Source organism: Cetorhinus maximus, chromosome 10, assembly GCF_964194155.1.
Source record: "Cetorhinus maximus chromosome 10, sCetMax3.hap1.1, whole genome shotgun sequence".
Classification (NCBI taxonomy): Eukaryota; Metazoa; Chordata; class Chondrichthyes; order Lamniformes; family Cetorhinidae; genus Cetorhinus; species Cetorhinus maximus.
The window spans coordinates 22,216,809-22,236,547 of NC_135888.1; the positions used below are offsets into that span (position 1 = coordinate 22,216,809).

Here is a 19,739-nt window from a genome sequence, read left to right on the forward strand (position 1 = left end):
ATGCTGCCTTGATGTCAAGGGCATTCACTCTCACCTCACCTTGGGAGTTTAGCTCTTTTGTCCATGTTTGAACCAAGGCTGTAATGCGGTCAGGAGCTGGGTGGCCCTGGCGGAACCCAAACTGGACACCAGTGAGCAGGTTATTCCTAAGCAAGTGCCGCTTGATAGCACTTCTGATGACCCCTTCCATTACTTTATTGATGATCGAGAGTATACTAATGGGGCGATAATTGGCTGGGTTAGATTTGTCCTGCTTTTTGTGTACAGGACATACCTGGGCAACTTTCCACATAGCCGGGTGGATGCCAGTGTTGTAGCTGTACAGGAACAGTTTGGAAAGGGGCGCGGCAAGTTCTGGAGCACAAGTCTTCAGTACTATTGCCGGAATATTGTCAGGGCCCATAGCCTTTGCAGTGTCCAGTGCCTTCAGCCGTTTCTTGATATCACATGGAGTGAATCGAATTGGCTGAAGACTGGCATCCGTGATGCTGGGGATCTCCGGAGGAGGCCGAGGTGGATCATCCACTTGGCACTTCTGGCTGAAGATTGTTGCGAATGCTTCAGCCTTATCTTTTGCACTGATATGCTGGGTTTCTCCATCATTGAGGATGGGGATATTTGTGCAGCCACCTCCTCCAGTAAGTTGTTTAATTGTCCACCACCATTCACGGCTGTGGCAGGACTGCAGAGCTTAGATCCGGTCCGTTGGTTATGGGATTGCTTAGCTCTGTCTATCACTTGCTGCTTACGCTGTTTGGCACGCAAGTAGTCCTGTTATATAGCTTCACCAGGTTGACACCTCATTTTTAGGTATGCTTGGTGCTGCTCCTGGCATGCCCTCCTGCACTGTTCATTGATCCAGGGTTGATCCCCTGGCTTGATGGCAATGGTAGAGTGAGGGATATGCCGGGCCATGAGGTTACAGATTGTGTTCGAGTGCGATTCTGCTGTTGCTGATGGCCCACAGTGCCTCATGGATGTCCAGTCTTGAGTTGCTAGATCTGTTTGAAATCTATCCCATTTAGCACGGTGGCAGTGCGACACAACATGATGGAGGGTATCCTCAAAGTGAAGGCAGGACTTCATCTCCACAATGCGTGGTGGTCAATCCTACCGATACTGTCATGGACAGATGCATCTGCAGCAGACAGGTTTGTGAGGATGAGGTCAAGTATGTTTTTCCTTCTTGTTGGTTCCCTCACCACCTGCCGCAGACCCAGTCTAGCAGCTATGGACTCGGTCAGCTCAGTCAGTAGTGGCTACCGAGCCACTCTTGGTGATGGACATTGAAGTCCCCCGCCCAGAGAACATTCTGTGCCCTTGCCACCCTCAGTGCTTCCTCCAACATGGAGGAGCACTGATTCATCAGCTGAGGGAGGGCGGTACATGGAGGTTTCCTTGCCCATGTTTGACCTGATGCCATGAGGCATCATGGGGTCCAGAGTCGATGTTGTGGACTCCCAGGGCAACTCCCTCCCGACTGTACACCACTGTGCCGTCACCTCTGCTGGGTCTGTCCTGCCGGTGGGACAGGGTATACCCAGGAATGGTGATGGTGGAGTCTGGGACATTATCTGTAAGGTATGATTCTGTGACGATGATTATGTCAGATTGTTGCTTGACTAGTCTGTGAGACAGCTCTCCCAATGTTGGCACTAACCCCCAGATGTTAGTAAGGAGGACTTTGCAGGGTCGACAGGGCTGCGACTGCCATTGTCGTCTCCGGTGCCTAGGTCGATGCCGGGTGGTCCGTCTGGTTTCATTCCTTTCTTGTGTCTTTGTTACAATTGAGTGCTTGCTGAGCCACTTCAGAGGGTTTTTAAGAGTCAACAATTGCTGTGGGTCACATGTAAGCCAGACCAGGTAAGGTTCCCTAAAGGACATTAGTGAACCAGGTGTGTTTTTACAACAATCGACAATGGTTTCATGGTCATCATTGGACTTTTAATTCCAGATTTTTATTGAATTCAAATTCCACCATCTGTCATGGTGGAATTTGAACCTAGGTCCCCAGAGCATTACCCTGGGTCTCTGGATTACTAGTTCAGCGACAATACCACTAGGCCATCGCCTCCCCCTATTCGTTATATTACAAATATAAGAATTTAGTAATGCACAGTATTTCAACTTACAGGATATAATGTTTTTTTTCTGACGAGAAGGGGCCTACAGAACCTAACCACAACTTTTACATTGGTTGTGATGGGAAAATCTAACTCGCTTAAAGTTGTTCTACAACTTTTGCACTTTTCAGAAATGTAATTACAATGTAAAGTGAGAAATTACTGGATCAACGTAAGCTCACTGAATAAAAGGGGAAATATTTAAAATTCTCACTAAAACGCTGCTGCAGGAATGGTGTCCCATGTCATGTGCCACTCAAATATAAAATTCACACCAGTTAGCAAAACCAGATGCAGTGACGGACATCCACTTCACTTACATTAACTAAATATGATACTGAAGCTAACCCACATACCTGCAATGTCTGTTCTTTCTTCCTGCGCTCTTCCTCAAGCAAACGACGGTGTTTTTTTGAGATTACCTCAGTGAACCCATCATTCACTGTTGACACGGACTGCTGCTCCTCCACAGCCACAGCTGGATGATCATCAATAATGACAACACCTTAAAGAAAAAGATCTCATCAGGATCTACCAGCATTCAAGTTACTGCTTAGGTAATCGTGATTAAAAAGCACTGCACCTTTCTCATGAATAATGACAGTATGCGGGCTTCCTTTGCTCAGCTGTGCTGTGAACGTCAGCGGTGTGAGGTGTTAAGTCATGGCTCAGTGGGTCTGAGTCAGGACGTTGTGGGTTCAAGTCCAACTCAAAAGAATTGAGCTCATAATTCAGTTACTTTTTTTTTTACTCATTCAAAAGGTGTGGACATCGCTGGCATGGCTAGCATTTATTGCCTATCCCTAACTGCTCAAGAAATGGCAGTGAGCTGCCTTCTTGAATTCAACTGAGTAGCTTGCCAGGCCATTTCAGAGGCCAGGGAAGAGTCAATCACATTATTGTGGGTCTGGAATCATATACAGGCCAGGCTAGGTAAGAACGGTAGATTTTCTTCTTTCTAAAAATTAAGTGAACCAGATGTGTTTTACAACAATCTGATAGCTTCATGGTCACCATTACAAATAGTAGCTTTTTATTCCAGAATTTATTTCATTATTTGAATATAAATTCCCCAGCTGCCATGGTGAGGTTTGTGGCATTACTACAGTGTCTTTTGGATGAGGCTCTACTATTTTTGAAGAGCAGGGGAATTCTCCCCAGTGTCCTGGCCAACATTTATCTCTCAATTGACATCACTAAAACAGATGATCTGGTCACACAGCTGTTTGTGGGAGCTTGCTGTGCACAAATTGGCTGGCACATTTCCTACATTACAACAGTGACTACACTTCATTCATTGCCTGTGAAGCACTTTGGAATGTTCTGAGATGTGATAACTGCAAGTTCTTCCTTGCCTTCGCTCATACTAAAGTCAATGCTTGGGAGCCCCCTGGAAACTGTGAAACAAAGTTATATTTAAAACTTTGAGCTGTTCAATACTCAGGATGGATCAATATCAGCATCAAACAAAATGAGAACCAATCTCCCTTAAATCTGCACTAAACTCGAAAGTACAATCCAAGTCTCAAATCTTTCATCCCAAGTTTAATGTCAATTGTATTGGAATATAAATGTGTCTGTACTTACTTGCATAATTGTTTAAATCAAACTGGGCCAAAGCATCAGTCTTTTCTTTTGCCTTTTTCACACCAGATTTTACATCCTTTTCCTTCTTTTTATTTGACGCATCCTTCATTGCGTTTTGGACAGCTACTGGGTCATGGGGAACAACTCGATCTACACAGTACACCGTGTTGACATTCCCTCCATTCACTATCTGATCACACTGCTGTTCTTCTACATATCTGTTTTGAGAGACGAATAGTCAGATGGAATCTCAGCAGCTCCTAGCAATTCAACACAAAAATATCCATTCTGCCAGCATCAATTTTGCCACTCTTACTCAAACTGAGTTATCTCATGCCCTTATGGACTGATTATATGGTGGCAGCACAGTGATGTTCTGTCTCTTCTGGCAGTACAGAAATAATAAGGAAAAAAAAGCCAGCAGTAGCATTGCTCTGCCACAGACCCACAGCTGCACCAGTCAATGAAATACAATATAAGACCGAAGCAGTGAATGCAGCTACATTTCACAGACTCCTACCCTTCAGAGCGAGGGAGAAAGGAGAGAAGGAGGAATGCAATAAAGTAGGCTATGCCTGACGACAAAGAAAAAGAAGTCAACAGAAATAGAAATTTGCAATAACACAAAACCGTTACTTTCTTATTGAATCGAAGAACTTTTGTGATTCAGACTGGACTGAAGTGGTTGAAAAGGGATCTTCTAAAGTTGTCACATCTTTGTCATAGGTCTCAAATTGTGCCACTCTTCTTTTATGTTGGCTCCATTTTCAAATTTATTATAGGGGGCTGTAAAGGGGGATGAACTAAAAATAGTCCTTGTTATAACTTAATATGAGTTAACATTCATAGCTATCTGGGCTGGGCTGGAAGACAGAACTGGCAAAAGACTAAAAACTTAAGAGTCCCAGTGTATCAAATATCCACACTTTTTACCTTTTGTTTCTTGATGGTTGCCCAGTTGCCTTTTCATTCCTTGGACCAGTCCCATTAGTTTTTGGAGCTTTTCCACCATAGCCTGGGTTCGTCCTGCGGTTTTGCCTATCAATTGGCCGTTGGCTGGAGAAACTGCGTTTAGCTAACTCTTTCCGCTGTCCGAGACCACTGTCTGCCACGTCTACTTCAGTTGGTAGATTGTTCTGGCATACTCTGTTCTCTCTGTCCCGCCTCTCTGTAAAGTCACTACTTTCAGAAGCAGTCTCCCACTCCTCGTTAGCTTGGTCAGAGGAATTTTGATTAGACAGATCTGGCGACTTATTACCGGCTACAAGAGAAGCCATTTCCTGATCATCAGTCCTTGCAGTCATATTAGATAAACCATGGTCTACAGGAACAGGCACATCACTTTTCACTTCAGAGGCTGCATCTTTTTCTTGTTTGAGGCGCCTGAATCTTGGAGGTTTGTCCTGCCGGGGAGGTCGTCTTCTCCTTGGGGGCATATCCATCGATCGCTCTCTTTTGGGTGGTTGGTCATCTACAACTGAGATCCCAGAAAACAAGATTTTGTCTCCGACTCCATTTTCCTCTCCGGTATTCTCCAGTGCCACTTCCAAAGACCTGTTGAGTACTTTTGTAGCTTCCTTTAGAGGTTGCCTTTTGGACATGCAATTGGGAGCATCGCCATTTAGCTGATAGGTACCATTTACCTTGAAAATACCCCCTCTGTTTTGCCTTGAGGACATTCCTCGAGGGGCAAAGCTGCGTCCTCGTCCAGGGTTGCTCAACCGAGGGGGTAATGCCCTCTCAAACACTTTTGGGGGCCCTCTTTCATCCTCCACCTCACCAACAAGTGGCCCTTCAGCTGGTATCCTCTTGGATCTCTTCACAGAGTCCTTGAACATATTCTTCCCCTCTCTGTCTGAATATGCTGCATCACTGGTACCTTCACTGCCAGCTCCAGATCCCCTCTGTCTCCGTCGCTTTGGTATATCTTCATATTCAGACCCCTCACTGCGTGTCTCACTAGCGTTTCGACGGCGAGAGGAGCTCTTTTGGCTGTCTTCTAAAGGATTACTGTAGTCCTTAGGATTTTGACGATTTCCTCTGCTCAAGTTGTTGTAAGAACTTCTGATCTCTCCAGCTCGGCCATAAAAATCTCCTCGTCCTCTGCCCCTTCCTCGCCCTTGGCCTCTACTACTTAAGTTATGTTGATCATCATCTTCAATCCAGCTTCTTCGCTGTGGTGGAGGAAAATCGATGCTGTCTTTATTCACTGGTCTTACCTCCCACGCCTTATTCTCCTTTTTTTGTGGTTTCTCTATTTCCCAGTCAAATTTAGCCGGAGGCACTGGCAGGGCAGTCAATTCATGTCTAATGTTCAACGATGAAGAAATCTGTGATGATGGAGTGGCGCACCCATTGGTGGTTTTCAGCACCTTATTCTCAGTCTTGATCTGTTCTGTCTTAGAGTGACTGTTTTTCGGAACAGATTCCAATTTTACTTTTTCTGTCTCTTCAGCCTTCTCAGTCTTGAGGTCTTTAAGCACTGGTTTCTTAATTGGTCCAGATCGTCTGCCTGTCATTTTTCCCACAGTCTCACGACGATCAACCTGGTTTCCTTTCAGTGGCTCCCACTGGGGTGCAGGTTTAGATTCCCTCTTTGGCAGATTATCAGTCTGCCATATTTCTGCCCTGAAACCTTTCTCCTCTCTGGTGTCTTCATGTTCGTTTGCCTTAGGGCTTGGTGCTTCTTTCTGGTGTACATAATCCCAGCTGTGAGACACCAGCTCCTCAACATTTTCAGTTGGTTTCGAGGTCTCAGTACTGTCCCTCATCAGGGATCCATTCAGCCCTACCTGCTCATTTTCAGATGTGAAAAGTTCTTTATGAAGTAACTGGGGATTTGTTTGATGCTGGAAGAGAACATCCCGGCCCAGCACTGCCGACACATTTGGAGCTACATCAGGCCTTCGGTCTTTTATTAGTTCAGTCTGTGGTTCCAGACGAGCCATATTTCGCAATTTGTCCACTGGAGTGACTCTGTACTCATCTATCTGCTCCTCAAATGGATCTCTCTGTATCTTCATGGTTTGCTGGGAAATAGCATCTGCCCTCACAGGTGGAGTGGGAAGTCTTTCATTTCTGTAATAAAGAAAAGTTGTTGCGATATTAAAAGTGTTATTGAATGGATCATGAAAAATGGGGCGTGGGGAACCCCAGCAAATATGGCAGTGACATTTAACAGTGTAAAATTGGAGCCAATATTTCCTGTAAGCAGCACACTCTGTCATGCAGTGACCCAGAAGGCAGTGTGCAGGGCACTCACAAATTGTCCCCTTTAAGATACCATCCAAGATAATTTAAAGATGCTTCACATTCAAATGAACAGGCTGTGCACAACAAAAAGAATTTAGAGGGGCCACTGATCAGAACAGTACATGAACATTTCAAACTTAAAATCCTAATCACTTTTGTAAATTGTTCAAAATGACTGGACAGATCAAGTTCCTCAAAATCCCAAGTATTTCCAGCATTTTCTGTTTATAGAACAGGTTTGTATATTCACGTTCCATTTTAAAGCTACTTTAAGACTAAAGAGAAAATGCACATAGTATGTATCAAATTTATTTAACCTTAGTCTGAGGAGAATACTATTTTCAGTCATCAGCAGCCATGCACATACAAATCTTATTAGAGAGATTGTGTCTATTGTGACTTACTTCGTAAGGGTCTATAGTGGGCTAGTTATCAATCCTAACCTGGCATTGCTATTGATCCTCTAAAGACAAGAAACTCACCTAGCATTTCTCTCTTCTGCACCGCTATCCTCTTGTGATCTCTGAGAGGTTAACATAAAAGTCCGGTTTGGAGGAGGTGGATAGTCCTCTTGACCCCAGCTGAATTGTGGCTCTGTAGGTGGGGTTCTTCTTTCCTGTAACAGAATGGGAGGCCGGTCGTGCTGCTCAGACCCTGAAGTGACACTGTCTGAACGATCTGGGCGCATCACAGGCTTCATCATTCCTACAAGAAACACATCCTTCTTAGAATATAAATGATGTAATTTTGACAGAAAATTAGTAGGACATTATCCCTCTCCCTCCTTAACCAGTGAACACACAGTGAGCGGAACATCAAGTTAATTTTTGTTTTATTAAGCCATTAGATCTGTGACTTCTAAAGTTTCATGAACTCCTATGAAGTAAAATCTGGTTTTCTTTACTCTTTCATCTCAGTTGGTAAGTGAGAGATAACAAACATCTCTTCTGTTATGAGAAGATGAGAGGAAGAAAATGCAGAGAAATAGTCACCTTGCTCTTATGCATTGTCTTACAGGTAGAGATTAGAAAGCAGCCTGTCTGCTATCACAGTTGCAGCCAGTGGCAAGTAGTCCAGAAAGGTGCAGGTAAAGGAGCAAAAAAAAAAGTGACACTATCCACATACAGTTGTCCTCTTCAAATGTAGCTCCTTCTGATCAAAGTGGCAGCATTTTGTGTGTTCCAATCACAAAACTATTGGTAAATAATTCTACTTTACTGAATTGAATTCAGTAAATACAAGAATTTCAATTTCTAGGTTCTGCAATATTAGTCACATTACACAAGCAAAGATCACAGCAGTATTAGCAAGAATTAATGAGAGGCCATTTCCACTCAAAGTTCTAAAGGGCTGGAAATAACCAAATCCATTCATGCCGACAACGGAGAAATGAAGCCTTTGCTGGAGCATTGCACACATATATCAGATTGCATTGGTAGGAAATTGTATTATTATTTACTTCCACATCGACTCACCAGAGGGATGAACCCCCGATGGGTAGAAGTCAATTGGTGGCCTTCCTGGGCTCAGTCGAGGATCCATGTATGAAGGCATCATCATCCAACGAGGGTCATAGCCAAGCATGTGTGGAGGGGGTGGGCCGACTGGGCTGGGATAGATATGCCTCTGTGAATGGGAATGAGGAGGTGCAACTGATGGTGGTATCACAGGTCCCTGCTGCTGCTGCCGCTGCTGCATCTTTAACAGCTGCTCCTGGTTGTACACAAGTAGGAAATAATACAAACAGTATAGATTTACACATTTTAATTGGTGGTCCTTCCATCTTACATGACAGTTTTTTTTAAACACAGGCTCATAAACTGGGTAAAGCAGAAGCACCCCTGACCAAGAGAGGGTAGGAAAATTGATCCTACTCAGCTACCGAGTGTTCCCAGTTTTGTCTGTCTATTTCTGGAGAAGGACTCTGCCTCGGCTTGATGCCAAACCAAATGGTCTTCCCAAAACCACACACCTTAACATGAGCAACAAAAGCCATTTTCAATCAGTGCCAGTTCACCTCTCCCCCACCAATCCTCTAAAAGGCATTTCTATTTGCTGATATCTTTACAAACAAGAGTGAAAGAGGAAAGAAATTGAAGGTGAGTATTGGCTCTTACCAGGTTGTGTTTTTTTCCCTCAAATTAACTTCACCACAAACCTTGAGGCCAGTGAGTAGTGCCTCCCTCTCTGCTTGACCTGTGCTATGGAGGCAGAAGCTACTTGTGGGTTTCCAGTTTGCAAAAAGGACATCTTTAAAATAAGTGAAGAACTTTTGTTCGACAAAAAGAAAAATTATTTGATAGACTGGGGTTGGGGGGGGGGGGTTGGAAATTAGGCTCCTTAAACATTAAAGGGCCACCATCTACCAGCAGATGCAATCAAACATTTTTTGATTATAAAACTCTCGAAGGGCAGAGGGACTTCTTATAACAAACAAATAGAGAAGCAGGGGTTGACAGGTATATATTTTTTTACATGATGTCCGTCAGACTTCAAGACTATATAGTGACTGAATACCTCAAATCAATAGCCTGGTCAATTTAAGGTGATTCCAAAATTTTTATTGGGATTTTATGGAATGTGGGCGTTGTTGGCATATGTTGCCCATCCCTAATTACCCTTAAACTGAGTGGCTTGCTAGGCCATTTCAGAGAGGAATTAAATGTCAACCACATTGCTGTGGGTCTGGAGTCACATGTAGGCCAGACCGGGTAAGAATGGCAGATTTCCTTCCTTAAAGGATATTAGTGACTCAGATGGGTTTTTCTGATAATCAATGGTAGTTTCACAAGTCACCATTATTGAGACTAATTTTATAATTCCAGATTTATTAATTGAATTTAAATTCTACCAGCTGCTGTGGTGCAATCTGACCCCATGTCCCCAGGGCATTAGTCTGGGCCTCTGGATTACTAGTCCAGTGACATTACCTCTATGCTACCATCTTCCCGAAAGGTTTTTTTAAAAAGTTTTTTTTTATTGCAAATTTGTTACACTCAGATCAAGGCCACTGTTATGTCTACGAAGTGTTAAAAGTTATGATGTTGCTATACAGAGCCCTGGTGAGGCCACACCACAGCACTAGAGTAATGAGTTCAAGTCTGGGCACCATGGCTAAGGAAGGATATAATGGCCTTGGAGGAAGTACAGCATAGATATACTAGGGTAATACCTGGTCTCCAAAGATTAAATTATGGGAGAGATTACACAAACTAGGGTTGCATTCTTTGGAAATTAGAGGGTTATGGAATGATTGGAGGTTGAAGTTTTCAAGATAATGATGGGGAACTGCTATGGTCGAGAGAGAGAAACTATTTCTGCTGGTTGGGGTGTGTAACACTAGGGGCATAGTCTGAAAGTTAGAGCCAGACCTGTCAGGAGTGAAGTTAAGAACTTCTACATACAACGGGTGACAGAAGTTTAGAACTGTTCCACAAATGGGAGTTGATGTTGGGCCAATTGTTAATTGTAAATCCAAGATTGATGGATTTTGGATAACCAAAAGTTTTCAGGGCAAGGATGGAGTTAGGTCACAGATCAGCCTGACCTCACTGGATGGCTGAACAGGCCCGAGCTGTTAAGTGACCTACTCCTGTTCTATTACTGTTTTAAGTTCATAACGGAGAAGTGCTGCCTATTCCTACTGGCAGATACCTGCTGTTGTCGTTGGAACCTGGGTGGCAGAGACTTGTGAAACTTGCTGTAATTTTGGATGGGCAGTGCAGGCTCATTCCCCTGCCTGCTGTTATCATCCTCACTTTCTGCAATGGCTGCAGCAACTTCTTTTTTCACCTTATCTTCAACAGGAAGCTCCATAGGCAGGTCACATTTTTCTGAAATTCATCACAGCAGAAAATCAGCAGTTGCTTAACAGATTCCAAACTGGGTAAAAGCATGCTAAAAATGTGACAGGCAGAAATGGATAAAACGTTCCTCAAAATATTGCTCAGATTTCCCCTCATAAAACTCAGTTTATTCCCTTTACCCAAAGTAAATATATCAGTACTATATAATATATATATTTTTTATGTATATATAAATATATATGAAATGTATAGTCTTGTTTATCATAGGCTCCACAGCTCCTTGAACCCCCTTCTTCCTGCCTTTAAATCTTTCCATAGCTCTGCTGACCCAGGACTACAACACATCACAGCATCACCCGCCCCAACCTCATTGCTCAGCCTTCATGATCTCCGTAAACCTCTTCACCACCTTCTCAAGATCTACCCACCGACTGTGCTATCGGCCATCCTCCTTAGCTTCGCCGTTTCCTGCTCAGGAATCTGCTCCCCTGTCAAGTATCTTGGGACATTTCCCCCTGTGAAAGGCAATGTATAAACAAGGAGCTATGACTCTGGGCGAACAAATCTGAGGTTGAATTGCAGAATTGGCATATTTCACATAAGACAATTATCCACAATGGCAGTGTTGAGATTCTGATAAACTTTGGACAAGTGAGTTGATGTGGATTAACCTGCAATTTTGTTTTTCTTTGCATGCAAGTCACACACAATTTTCTCTAGGTTAATTGATTAATGGCTGATTCACTATAATCAAAATTGAGATATATTATACGTTGTACTTCCATTTAAGCTAAATTGGCATTTTTGACCCAATAACTCAAACTAATTCTCAGATAAAAACTTGATAAAATACATCAAGATTTGATGATGAAGCTATCAGAATTTGATGATTCTGATGGTCACACTACACTTTACAACAATTTTGGGAACCAACAATGCTGAAGAAGAACATTTCCTACAACCAGTCAGTAAAACTATTCATATTTCATTAAGAGTTATGGCTCCATTGCCAATTAAACAAGAAAATCCTTCAAATCCAGAACTACCATCAGTACCTTTTGGTAAATTCTGCTTGTTCTCAGTGTAGGGTTTCTGTTGTGCAGACAGAGGTATAGATTCCTTGCTCTCCTTAGCTTCAACATCATCCTTTTTCCGTAAATCAAATTTAAGAGAGTTCTCTATCACTCCGCGTTTTTGATCGAGTTTCTTCAGTTTTTCAGCACAGGCAGCTAGTCGCTCTTCCTGGGCCCGTCGTTCCTCTTCCTCGCGCCTCCTCCTGACTCGTTCCAATGCCTCAGAGCGTTCATTGGTGCCAGGACTTGGCCGCTGTCGCCACACTTCATCTTTCTCAACATGAGTATCTGCCCATCTATTAACTCCTGTTAGTTTTTGGAAGACTCCAGCCTGAAGAAAGAAACAGAAAAGATGAAACTTTTGAAGTTCTGGTAAAAGAAGTATTTAAACTGAAGCACTGTGGATTCTGTGGGGCTCCAAAGTTCAATAATTCATTGTCCTTGCTTTGCTCTTTCCTGCCACCACTCTGCAAACTCAGGCTTCAACAGCTCATGGCAAGAAGGGTTTGAAAACACAAAACACTTATTTTTCAACCTTAGTGTGAGCGTTTTGTTGTTGAAAAACCAGTAGCCAGCTTCCTCCTAGACTATGCATATAGACAAACAAGAATTCTTCAACAAGAATGCTAAGAAAACTGATTTGTTGGAAAGGAAAATTCAGGATTAAAAAGGGGCTCAAAGTTTGAGAGCAAATAAAAGGCAGCCAGAACTTGCTTACGTTCGAAATTTGCCTGTTGACTGGAGTCAAACTTTCTGCCATTGTTTTTCCCTGAGTCAGTCAATAATATACATATACTTCACTTTATCTTTCCATCAGAACCCGTGTAATAAATGCTCCTTAATAAGACTGTTGTGTATATACACATCTCATCATGTTGATGCACATAAAAAAATCATGTGGGATATTAAGCTAAACCTTTGTAAATGACTGGTTAAGCCTCAATTAGAGTACTGTGTCAATTCTAGCACTACGTTTTAGGAAGGATGGCAAGGCCTTGGAGTGGGTGCAGAGATTTACAAGTACAGACATAAGAAAATAAGAAATAGGAATAAGTAGACCAAGTAGCCCCTTGAGCCTGCTTTGCCATTCAATATGATCATAGCTGGTCTTCTGCCTCACCTCCACTTTCCGTCCCTGCTCCCCATTACCCTGGATTCCAAGAGAGCAAAAGTGTATTTTTCTCAGCTTTGAATATACTCAACGATGAAACGTCCACAACCTGACTTCAGTTATGTGGAGAGACTGGAGACACTGAGGTTAGGAATATAGGACTTGGGAGCAGGGGTAGACAATTCAGCCCTTCGAGCCTGCTCTGCCATTCGATAAGATCATGGCTGATCTGGTTGTGGTCTCAGCTCCACTTTCTTATTTGCCCCCCATAACCCTTGACTAACAAAAATCTCTGCAACTCAGACTTGAATAAATTTAGCAACCCAGCCTCCGCTGCTTTCTAGGGAAGAGAATTCCACAGATTGGCGATCCTCACAGAGAAAAAATTCTCATCTCTGTCTTAAAAAGGAGACCTCCTTTATAGTGTTCCCAAGTCCTAGGTTGTTCTCCTTAGAGCAGAAAGATTAAGGGAAGATTTAATATAAGTGCTCAAAATCATTAATGGTTTTTGATAGAGTAAGAAAATCCTTCAAATCCTCCTGCCTCTGGCAGCAGCACCAGTAATCGGAGGATACAAATTTAAGATTATTAACAAAAGAAAGAGAGGGGAAAGGAGAAGGATATTTTAAAAAAAACAGTGAAGTTAAGATGATTCAGAATACGCTACCTGAAAGGACAGCAGGCGCAAATTCAATTCAAAAGTGAATAAATTGAAAAGGAAAAAAAAATTGCAGGGCTATGGGAAAAGAGCAGTGGGGTGCTCTTTCGGGGGTGGGGGGGTGGGGGAGGTTGTTGTTGCTGAGGCTTGCAGAGTGGCGCAGAGGTAATTTATTAGGTTACCAAAGATGAAGGACTTCAGTTGTGTGGGGAGAAGGTGGCAGGAGGGAAACCAGGGGACATAAATTTAAGGTTTAAAAAAAAGGGAAAACTAAGGGATTTTTTTTTAATTGCAGCAAATTGTTACAATCTGAAATGTCCACTGCCTGAAAGGGTGGTGGAAGCAGATTCAGTATCTTTCAAAATGGAACTGGACATATATTGTACTTAAAAGGGAGAAATTTGTAGGGGTGGGCAGGGCAGTGAGACAAATTGGATAGCACTCTTCAAAAGGCTACATAGGCACGATGGGCCAAAAGGCCTTTCGGTGCTGTACGATTGTATCAATCTAGAGGGATAGCAGCACATCATGTGAGTTGACTGATTCATGAACCAGCAATCAGAAGTGAGCCCGTTTTGTATCTCGACCTCATCAATATGCTCGCCATTTCCAAGAAGTAAAGCTGCAACTTAACTTCAACCATAAAGTTTAAGGGTATCAAACACATTTTTGTTCTTGCCCTCTACAGACCTCATTCAAGAAACAAACTGAGAAACCGGAACTGATTCTACAACACATACCACTCAAATTCACATAATTATACTTTGTCAGATTTCACAGCCGCAAGCAATGGAAGAAATAAAACAGAAACATTTTGCTGATAATTGTAACAAAGCAGCTGCCTCTATCAGCAGTCAATTTGAGCATTAGTTTCAATATCAACCACATTACTATATTTGAAGGAGAGAGCAGCTGGGTACAACCAAAGGAAATTGTGCGTTTTTATAATTACTATTTGCATTCTAAATCCTTTCACTTATCCACAATTTCATTGTGCTTGTATAAATGATAACATTCATGGTGTTAAACATCAGCAGTAATTTAAATAAAATCCCTACTGTCAATCATGGAGGACATGGTACAAATGGAGATGCAGTGGGATTTAGCTGCAAAGATTGTCAACCACACTCTGAAATATTCACTCAACTGGTAATTTCAGCTAAATAGACTCAGTTAAGGTGACCAAATAAAAATGAGTGAAGTGAACTGAAAATACCCTTGTCTCAGCAGAAGATAGGTTCCATCGTGGCTCAGGATCCTGTAGGCCATGGTTTGATTGGCTGGAGGGTAATGGGTTACTCCAAATAGATTCACCACACATGGATGGCTCCATCTTTGCTTCAAGCTTAGCACTTAAAGAGCGTTGACGTGCCATTTTCATGTCCCTTTCCCTAGAGAATGTAATGTTTGAGGGTTAGACTATTATTTTGTGTCCATGCACATACTACAAATAAGACAGACAGCTCAAGTGGAACAACTCCCAGCTACAACTTATTCCACTTTATTCAGTGTTAGAGGTGGACTAACACACACACCTGAACAATTTGTGTTTATTCATAGAGGTGTAATTAAAAAATGCCAGACGCAGAGTCAAAGGAGATAAGAGGAAGGGTGTCATTGGTGCTTTGTTCTGGGCTATTTCAGTGCTGTGGGTGGGGTTAAAACCCAACTAGGGGGATTCAAACAAGGAACTGTGATAGCGGTGGGCAAGAATCTGGGAGGCTACAACATGCTCAAGGAAAGGGAGTTTGGACTGTGGTTTGCAAGGGTTTTTTTTGTAGGGAACGATATTGACAGCAGATTTAAAGGGGAAGGAGGACATGCTCCTGGTGAGAGAACCATTTACATCACATAGTGTCAAGGCCAAGGGAATTAGACAGTTAGCAGTTTATAGTGGGAATGGAGTCAAGGTTGTTTTTCACTGGCTGACAAGTTCTTTGAGATGCCCTGAGGTCATGAAAAGCCCTATGTAAATGCAAGTCTTTGTATCAGAAAAGATTAGCTAGGAGCATTTTATTCAATGGCTCATGAAGCATTTTCAAAAAAATCAAGGTCGCCTCTATTCTGGGTGAAATACGAACCATTTCTCTTTTCTTTCTCTTGACATTTCTTCATCTTCATCATCACTGAATTTCAGCTTTTCTGAATAATCCACTTCCTCGTGTTCACCTAAATAAAAGAAAAAGAGATTAGAAACAGGACTAGGATCCCAAACTGGACGGCCAAATTTAAGCATTCTCAAAAAAAATTGCTAAAACCTGTCAGAATGATTGCTCCACAGTAGTTTCCTACGAGGTCCTATGTACAAAGTGAGCTGGTAAAACATACATCTGAGGACGAATCTGTAGCACAGGACAGCTCAGATTTCCTGACAAATTCATAGGCTTCCCCATCAGTACACCTACAGATTGCAATTCAACAACTAGGAACTAAGGAACTGCACTTTTGACTGAAAGTGCCCAGCACAGATAAGCATTTCCTGAGTACAAAGCACAACAGCAGAGATGTACTTCTGAACCATTTTAATACTTTTCTTGAGCAAAGCACAGTATGTCCCGGCAAAATAATGATAGTGCCACCAGCACTTGGGGCGTTTTCTTCATCACAAAGCACAAGTCCTATGTTGTTAGATCAGGAGTTTCTTTTTAAATGCTCAAGATGGGTTGTGTTCAGCTGACGGACTAAGTTCCATTGCATTTTTCTTTGGAACGATCTTAAATCAGGGGTACCCTGGAGACCTGTTGAACAGTCCTGGGCCCTGGTACTGTAGACCACAAGGACCAACCAATCAGTCCTACTTGCTTTCCTTTTTACTACTGGCTGGTATAGACTGTTGCTGGATCTGAAGGGTTGCAATGGATTGCTGAAAGAACTTGCCCGCCAATGAGGTAACAGCTTTAGGTCATTATCCCAAAAGGAAAAATGCGCAGGGCCACAGGGAAAGGTCAGGTGAGTGGCACTAGGTGAATTGCTCCTTCAGAAAGAGCATTCTACCTAATCCCACACCCCTGCCTCATCCCCGTAACCTTGCACATTCTTTCTTTTCAGATAACAATCCAATTCCCTTTTGAATACCTCGATCGAACCTGCCTCCACCACCCTTTCAGGAAGTTTGTTTCAGACTCCAACCACCCACTGGGTGAAAGAATGTTTCCTCTCATCTATATCTACTTGTTTTGCCCATTATTTTGAATCTGTGCCCTCTAGTTCTTGATGTACTCTTGAGAGGGAACAGTTTCTCACTATTTACCCTGTCCACCATACCCCTTAGGATCTTGAATACCTCTACCAAGTCTCCTCCCAGCCATCTTTTCTCTAAGGAAAACAGACCCAACCTCTCCTCGCAGCTATGTTACTCTGGAATCATTCTTGTGAATCTCCTCTGTACTCTCTCCAATGCCTTCACATCCTTCCTCAAGAATGGCACCAGAACTGGATGCAGTATTCCAGATGAGGCCTAACTAGTGTCTTATACAAGTTTAACATGACCTCCTTACTCTTGTACTCAATGCCCCTATTAATAAAACCTGGGATACCATATGCTTTTTAACTGTTCTCTCAACTTGCTCTGCTACCTTCAATGACTTATCCAGATATACACCGAGGTCCCTTTGTTCCTGCATCTCCTTTAGAGTTTCTCCCTTTCTTCCTGCTAAAATGAATCACCTCACACTTCTCTGCATTGAACTTCATCTGCATTTGTCTGGCCAATCCACCAATATGTCTACGTCCTTTTGAAGGTCAAGACTATCCTCATCACAACTGACAACGCTTCCAATCTTCGTATCATCTACAAATTTTGAAATCATGCCCTGCACACCGCAGTCTAGGTCATTAATATACATATCAGGAAGAGCAAGGGTCCCAGTACTGACCCCTGGGGAACTCCACTACAAGCCTTCCTCCAATCTGAAAAGCAACCATTTATCACTACTCTCCGCTTCCTGTCACTCAGCCAATTTCTTAACAAAGTGCCTACTTTCCCTTTTATTCCATGACCTAGAATTTTGCTCACAAGTCTATTGTCTGGCACTGTATCAAATGCCTTTTGAAAATCCATGTACACATCAACAGCATTGCCCTTATCAACCTTCGCTATTACTTCCTCAAAAAACTCCAGCAATTTAATTAAAAATGATTTTCCCTTAATGAATCCATGCTGGTTTTCCTTAATTATCCCACACCTTTCTAAGCGACTACTGATTCTGTCTCGAACTATAGTTTCCGGAAGTTTCCCTAGCACTGAAGTCAAATGACTGGTCTGTAGTTGCCGACATTATCTTTGCCCCTGCTTTTGGAACAAGAGTGTAACATTCGCAATTCTCCAATCCTCCGGCACCTCCCCTGTGCCTAAGGAAGACCGGAAGATTATCACCAGTGCCTCTGAAATTTCCACTCTCACCTCCCTCAGTATCCTCGGATGCATCTCATCCGGTCCTGGTGCCTTATCAATTTTAAGTAAGGATAGTCTTTCTAACACCACCTCCTCCTCAACTGTAAATTCCTTGAGTGTACCAGTTACCTCCTCCTTCATCTCGGCCTGGGTAGCATCCTCTTGCTTTGTAAAGACAGGTGCAAGGTACTCGTTTGATAACTCCGCTACTTTTCCTGCCTCCACATGCAAGTCTCCTTTTTTATCTCTAATCGGCCCTACCCTTTCTTTTACCACCCTTTTATTATTTAAATGCTTATAAAAGACTTTGGGATTCCCTTTTAAGTTAGCTGCTAGTCTCTTTTCATGCTCCTTCCTTGCTTTTCTGATTAGTTTTTTCGCTTCCCCTCTGGTCCTTCTATATTCAGCCTGATTCTCCATTGTATTTTCTACCCGACATCTGTCTTACGTGCACTTCTTCCTTTTCATCTTCACCTCTATCGCTCTGGTCATCTAGGGTGTTTTAGATTTATTTGCCATACCTTCCCCCTTCAGGGGAATATACCTTGACATTGCTTGCAGAATTATCTCTTTGAAGGTAGCCCATTGTTCAGCCACCGTCTTTTCCGCCAACATTTGATTCTAACTCACTCAACTCAGATGCATTCTCATCCCATCAAAGTTGTTTTTCCCCCAATTAATTATCCCTGCTCTGGATTGCTCCTTGTCCTTCTCCATGGCCAAACTAAACCTTACGATACAATGGTCACTGTCCCCTAAATGTTCTCCCACTGTTATTTGATCCACTTGGGCTGAATCATTCGCCAAAACCAGGTCCAACAGTGCCTGTCCTCTCATTGGACCAGAAACATACTGCTGCAGAAAATTATCTTGAACACACTTCAGGAACTTCCACCCTTCTTGTCCCTTTGCACTATTCTTATCCCAGTCTATATTTGGAAAATTGATGTCCCCCGTTATAATTACTCTATAATTCTTGCACCTCTCTGTAATTTCTTTGCAAATTTGTTTCTCCACATCCCTTCCGCTAGTTGGTGGTCTATATACTACACCATTCAATGTTATTGCACCTTTTTCATTCCTTACCTCAGTGTTTGACCCCTCTAGAACACCCTCTCTCTCCAGTACTTTAATCAATACTGCCACTCCCCGCCCCAGCCTTTTCTTCCTTTCCTGTCTCTCCTAAATACCTAATATCCAGTAATATTTAATGCTCAGACCTGCCCTTCTTTGAGCCAGGTCTGTTATAGCAATAATATCATAGTTCCATTTGTCAACCTGTGCCAGTAGTTCACCAATTTATTAGCCACACTCCATGCATTCACATACATGCACATTAATCCTGATTTAGGCTTTTTAACTTTCCCCCTCGCTCTGACCCCATCTAATGACTTACTATAGCCTACTCTAGTTCTATCAAACTCTCCAAATATTCAATTTACCTTGATATTACTTTCTGATACATCCTCCTTATCAGTTAATGCTTCTCTACTTCCCACTGCCAGTTTTTCTCCTCTCTTCTCTGAATTTCCCCTTAGGTTCCCATCCCCCTGCCAACCTAGTTTGAACCCTCCCCAACAGCAATAGCAAACGTCCCTGTGAGGACATTAGTCCCAGTCCTGTTAAGGTGTAAACCGTCCTTCGTACAGGTCCCACCTGTCTCAGAACCGATTCCAATGCCTCAGAAATCTAAAGCCCTCCTTCTTAACCCATTTTCCTAGCCAAGTACTGAACTG

At 42.7% G+C, this 19,739-nt stretch overlaps 1 protein-coding gene across 9 annotated transcripts in view; it reads right to left on the minus strand.

Moving 5' to 3' along the window:
* The window catches only part of prrc2b (proline-rich coiled-coil 2B), a 74,971-nt gene that overhangs the window by 26,447 nt on the left and 28,785 nt on the right, over positions 1 to 19,739 (minus strand). For all 9 annotated transcript variants that reach the window (XM_078550127.1, XM_078550129.1, XM_078550128.1 and 6 more), the window contains exons 10-19: positions 15,692 to 15,779; positions 14,827 to 15,001; positions 11,824 to 12,172; positions 11,197 to 11,283; positions 10,617 to 10,795; positions 8,438 to 8,675; positions 7,445 to 7,667; positions 4,644 to 6,788; positions 3,711 to 3,928; positions 2,480 to 2,628 (exon numbers count right to left, since the gene is read on the minus strand). In XM_078550127.1, the coding sequence (XP_078406253.1) occupies positions 2,480 to 2,628; positions 3,711 to 3,928; positions 4,644 to 6,788; positions 7,445 to 7,667; positions 8,438 to 8,675; positions 10,617 to 10,795; positions 11,197 to 11,283; positions 11,824 to 12,172; positions 14,827 to 15,001; positions 15,692 to 15,779 (3,851 nt within the window). The remainder of the gene's footprint in view (positions 1 to 2,479; positions 2,629 to 3,710; positions 3,929 to 4,643; positions 6,789 to 7,444; positions 7,668 to 8,437; positions 8,676 to 10,616; positions 10,796 to 11,196; positions 11,284 to 11,823; positions 12,173 to 14,826; positions 15,002 to 15,691; positions 15,780 to 19,739) is intronic.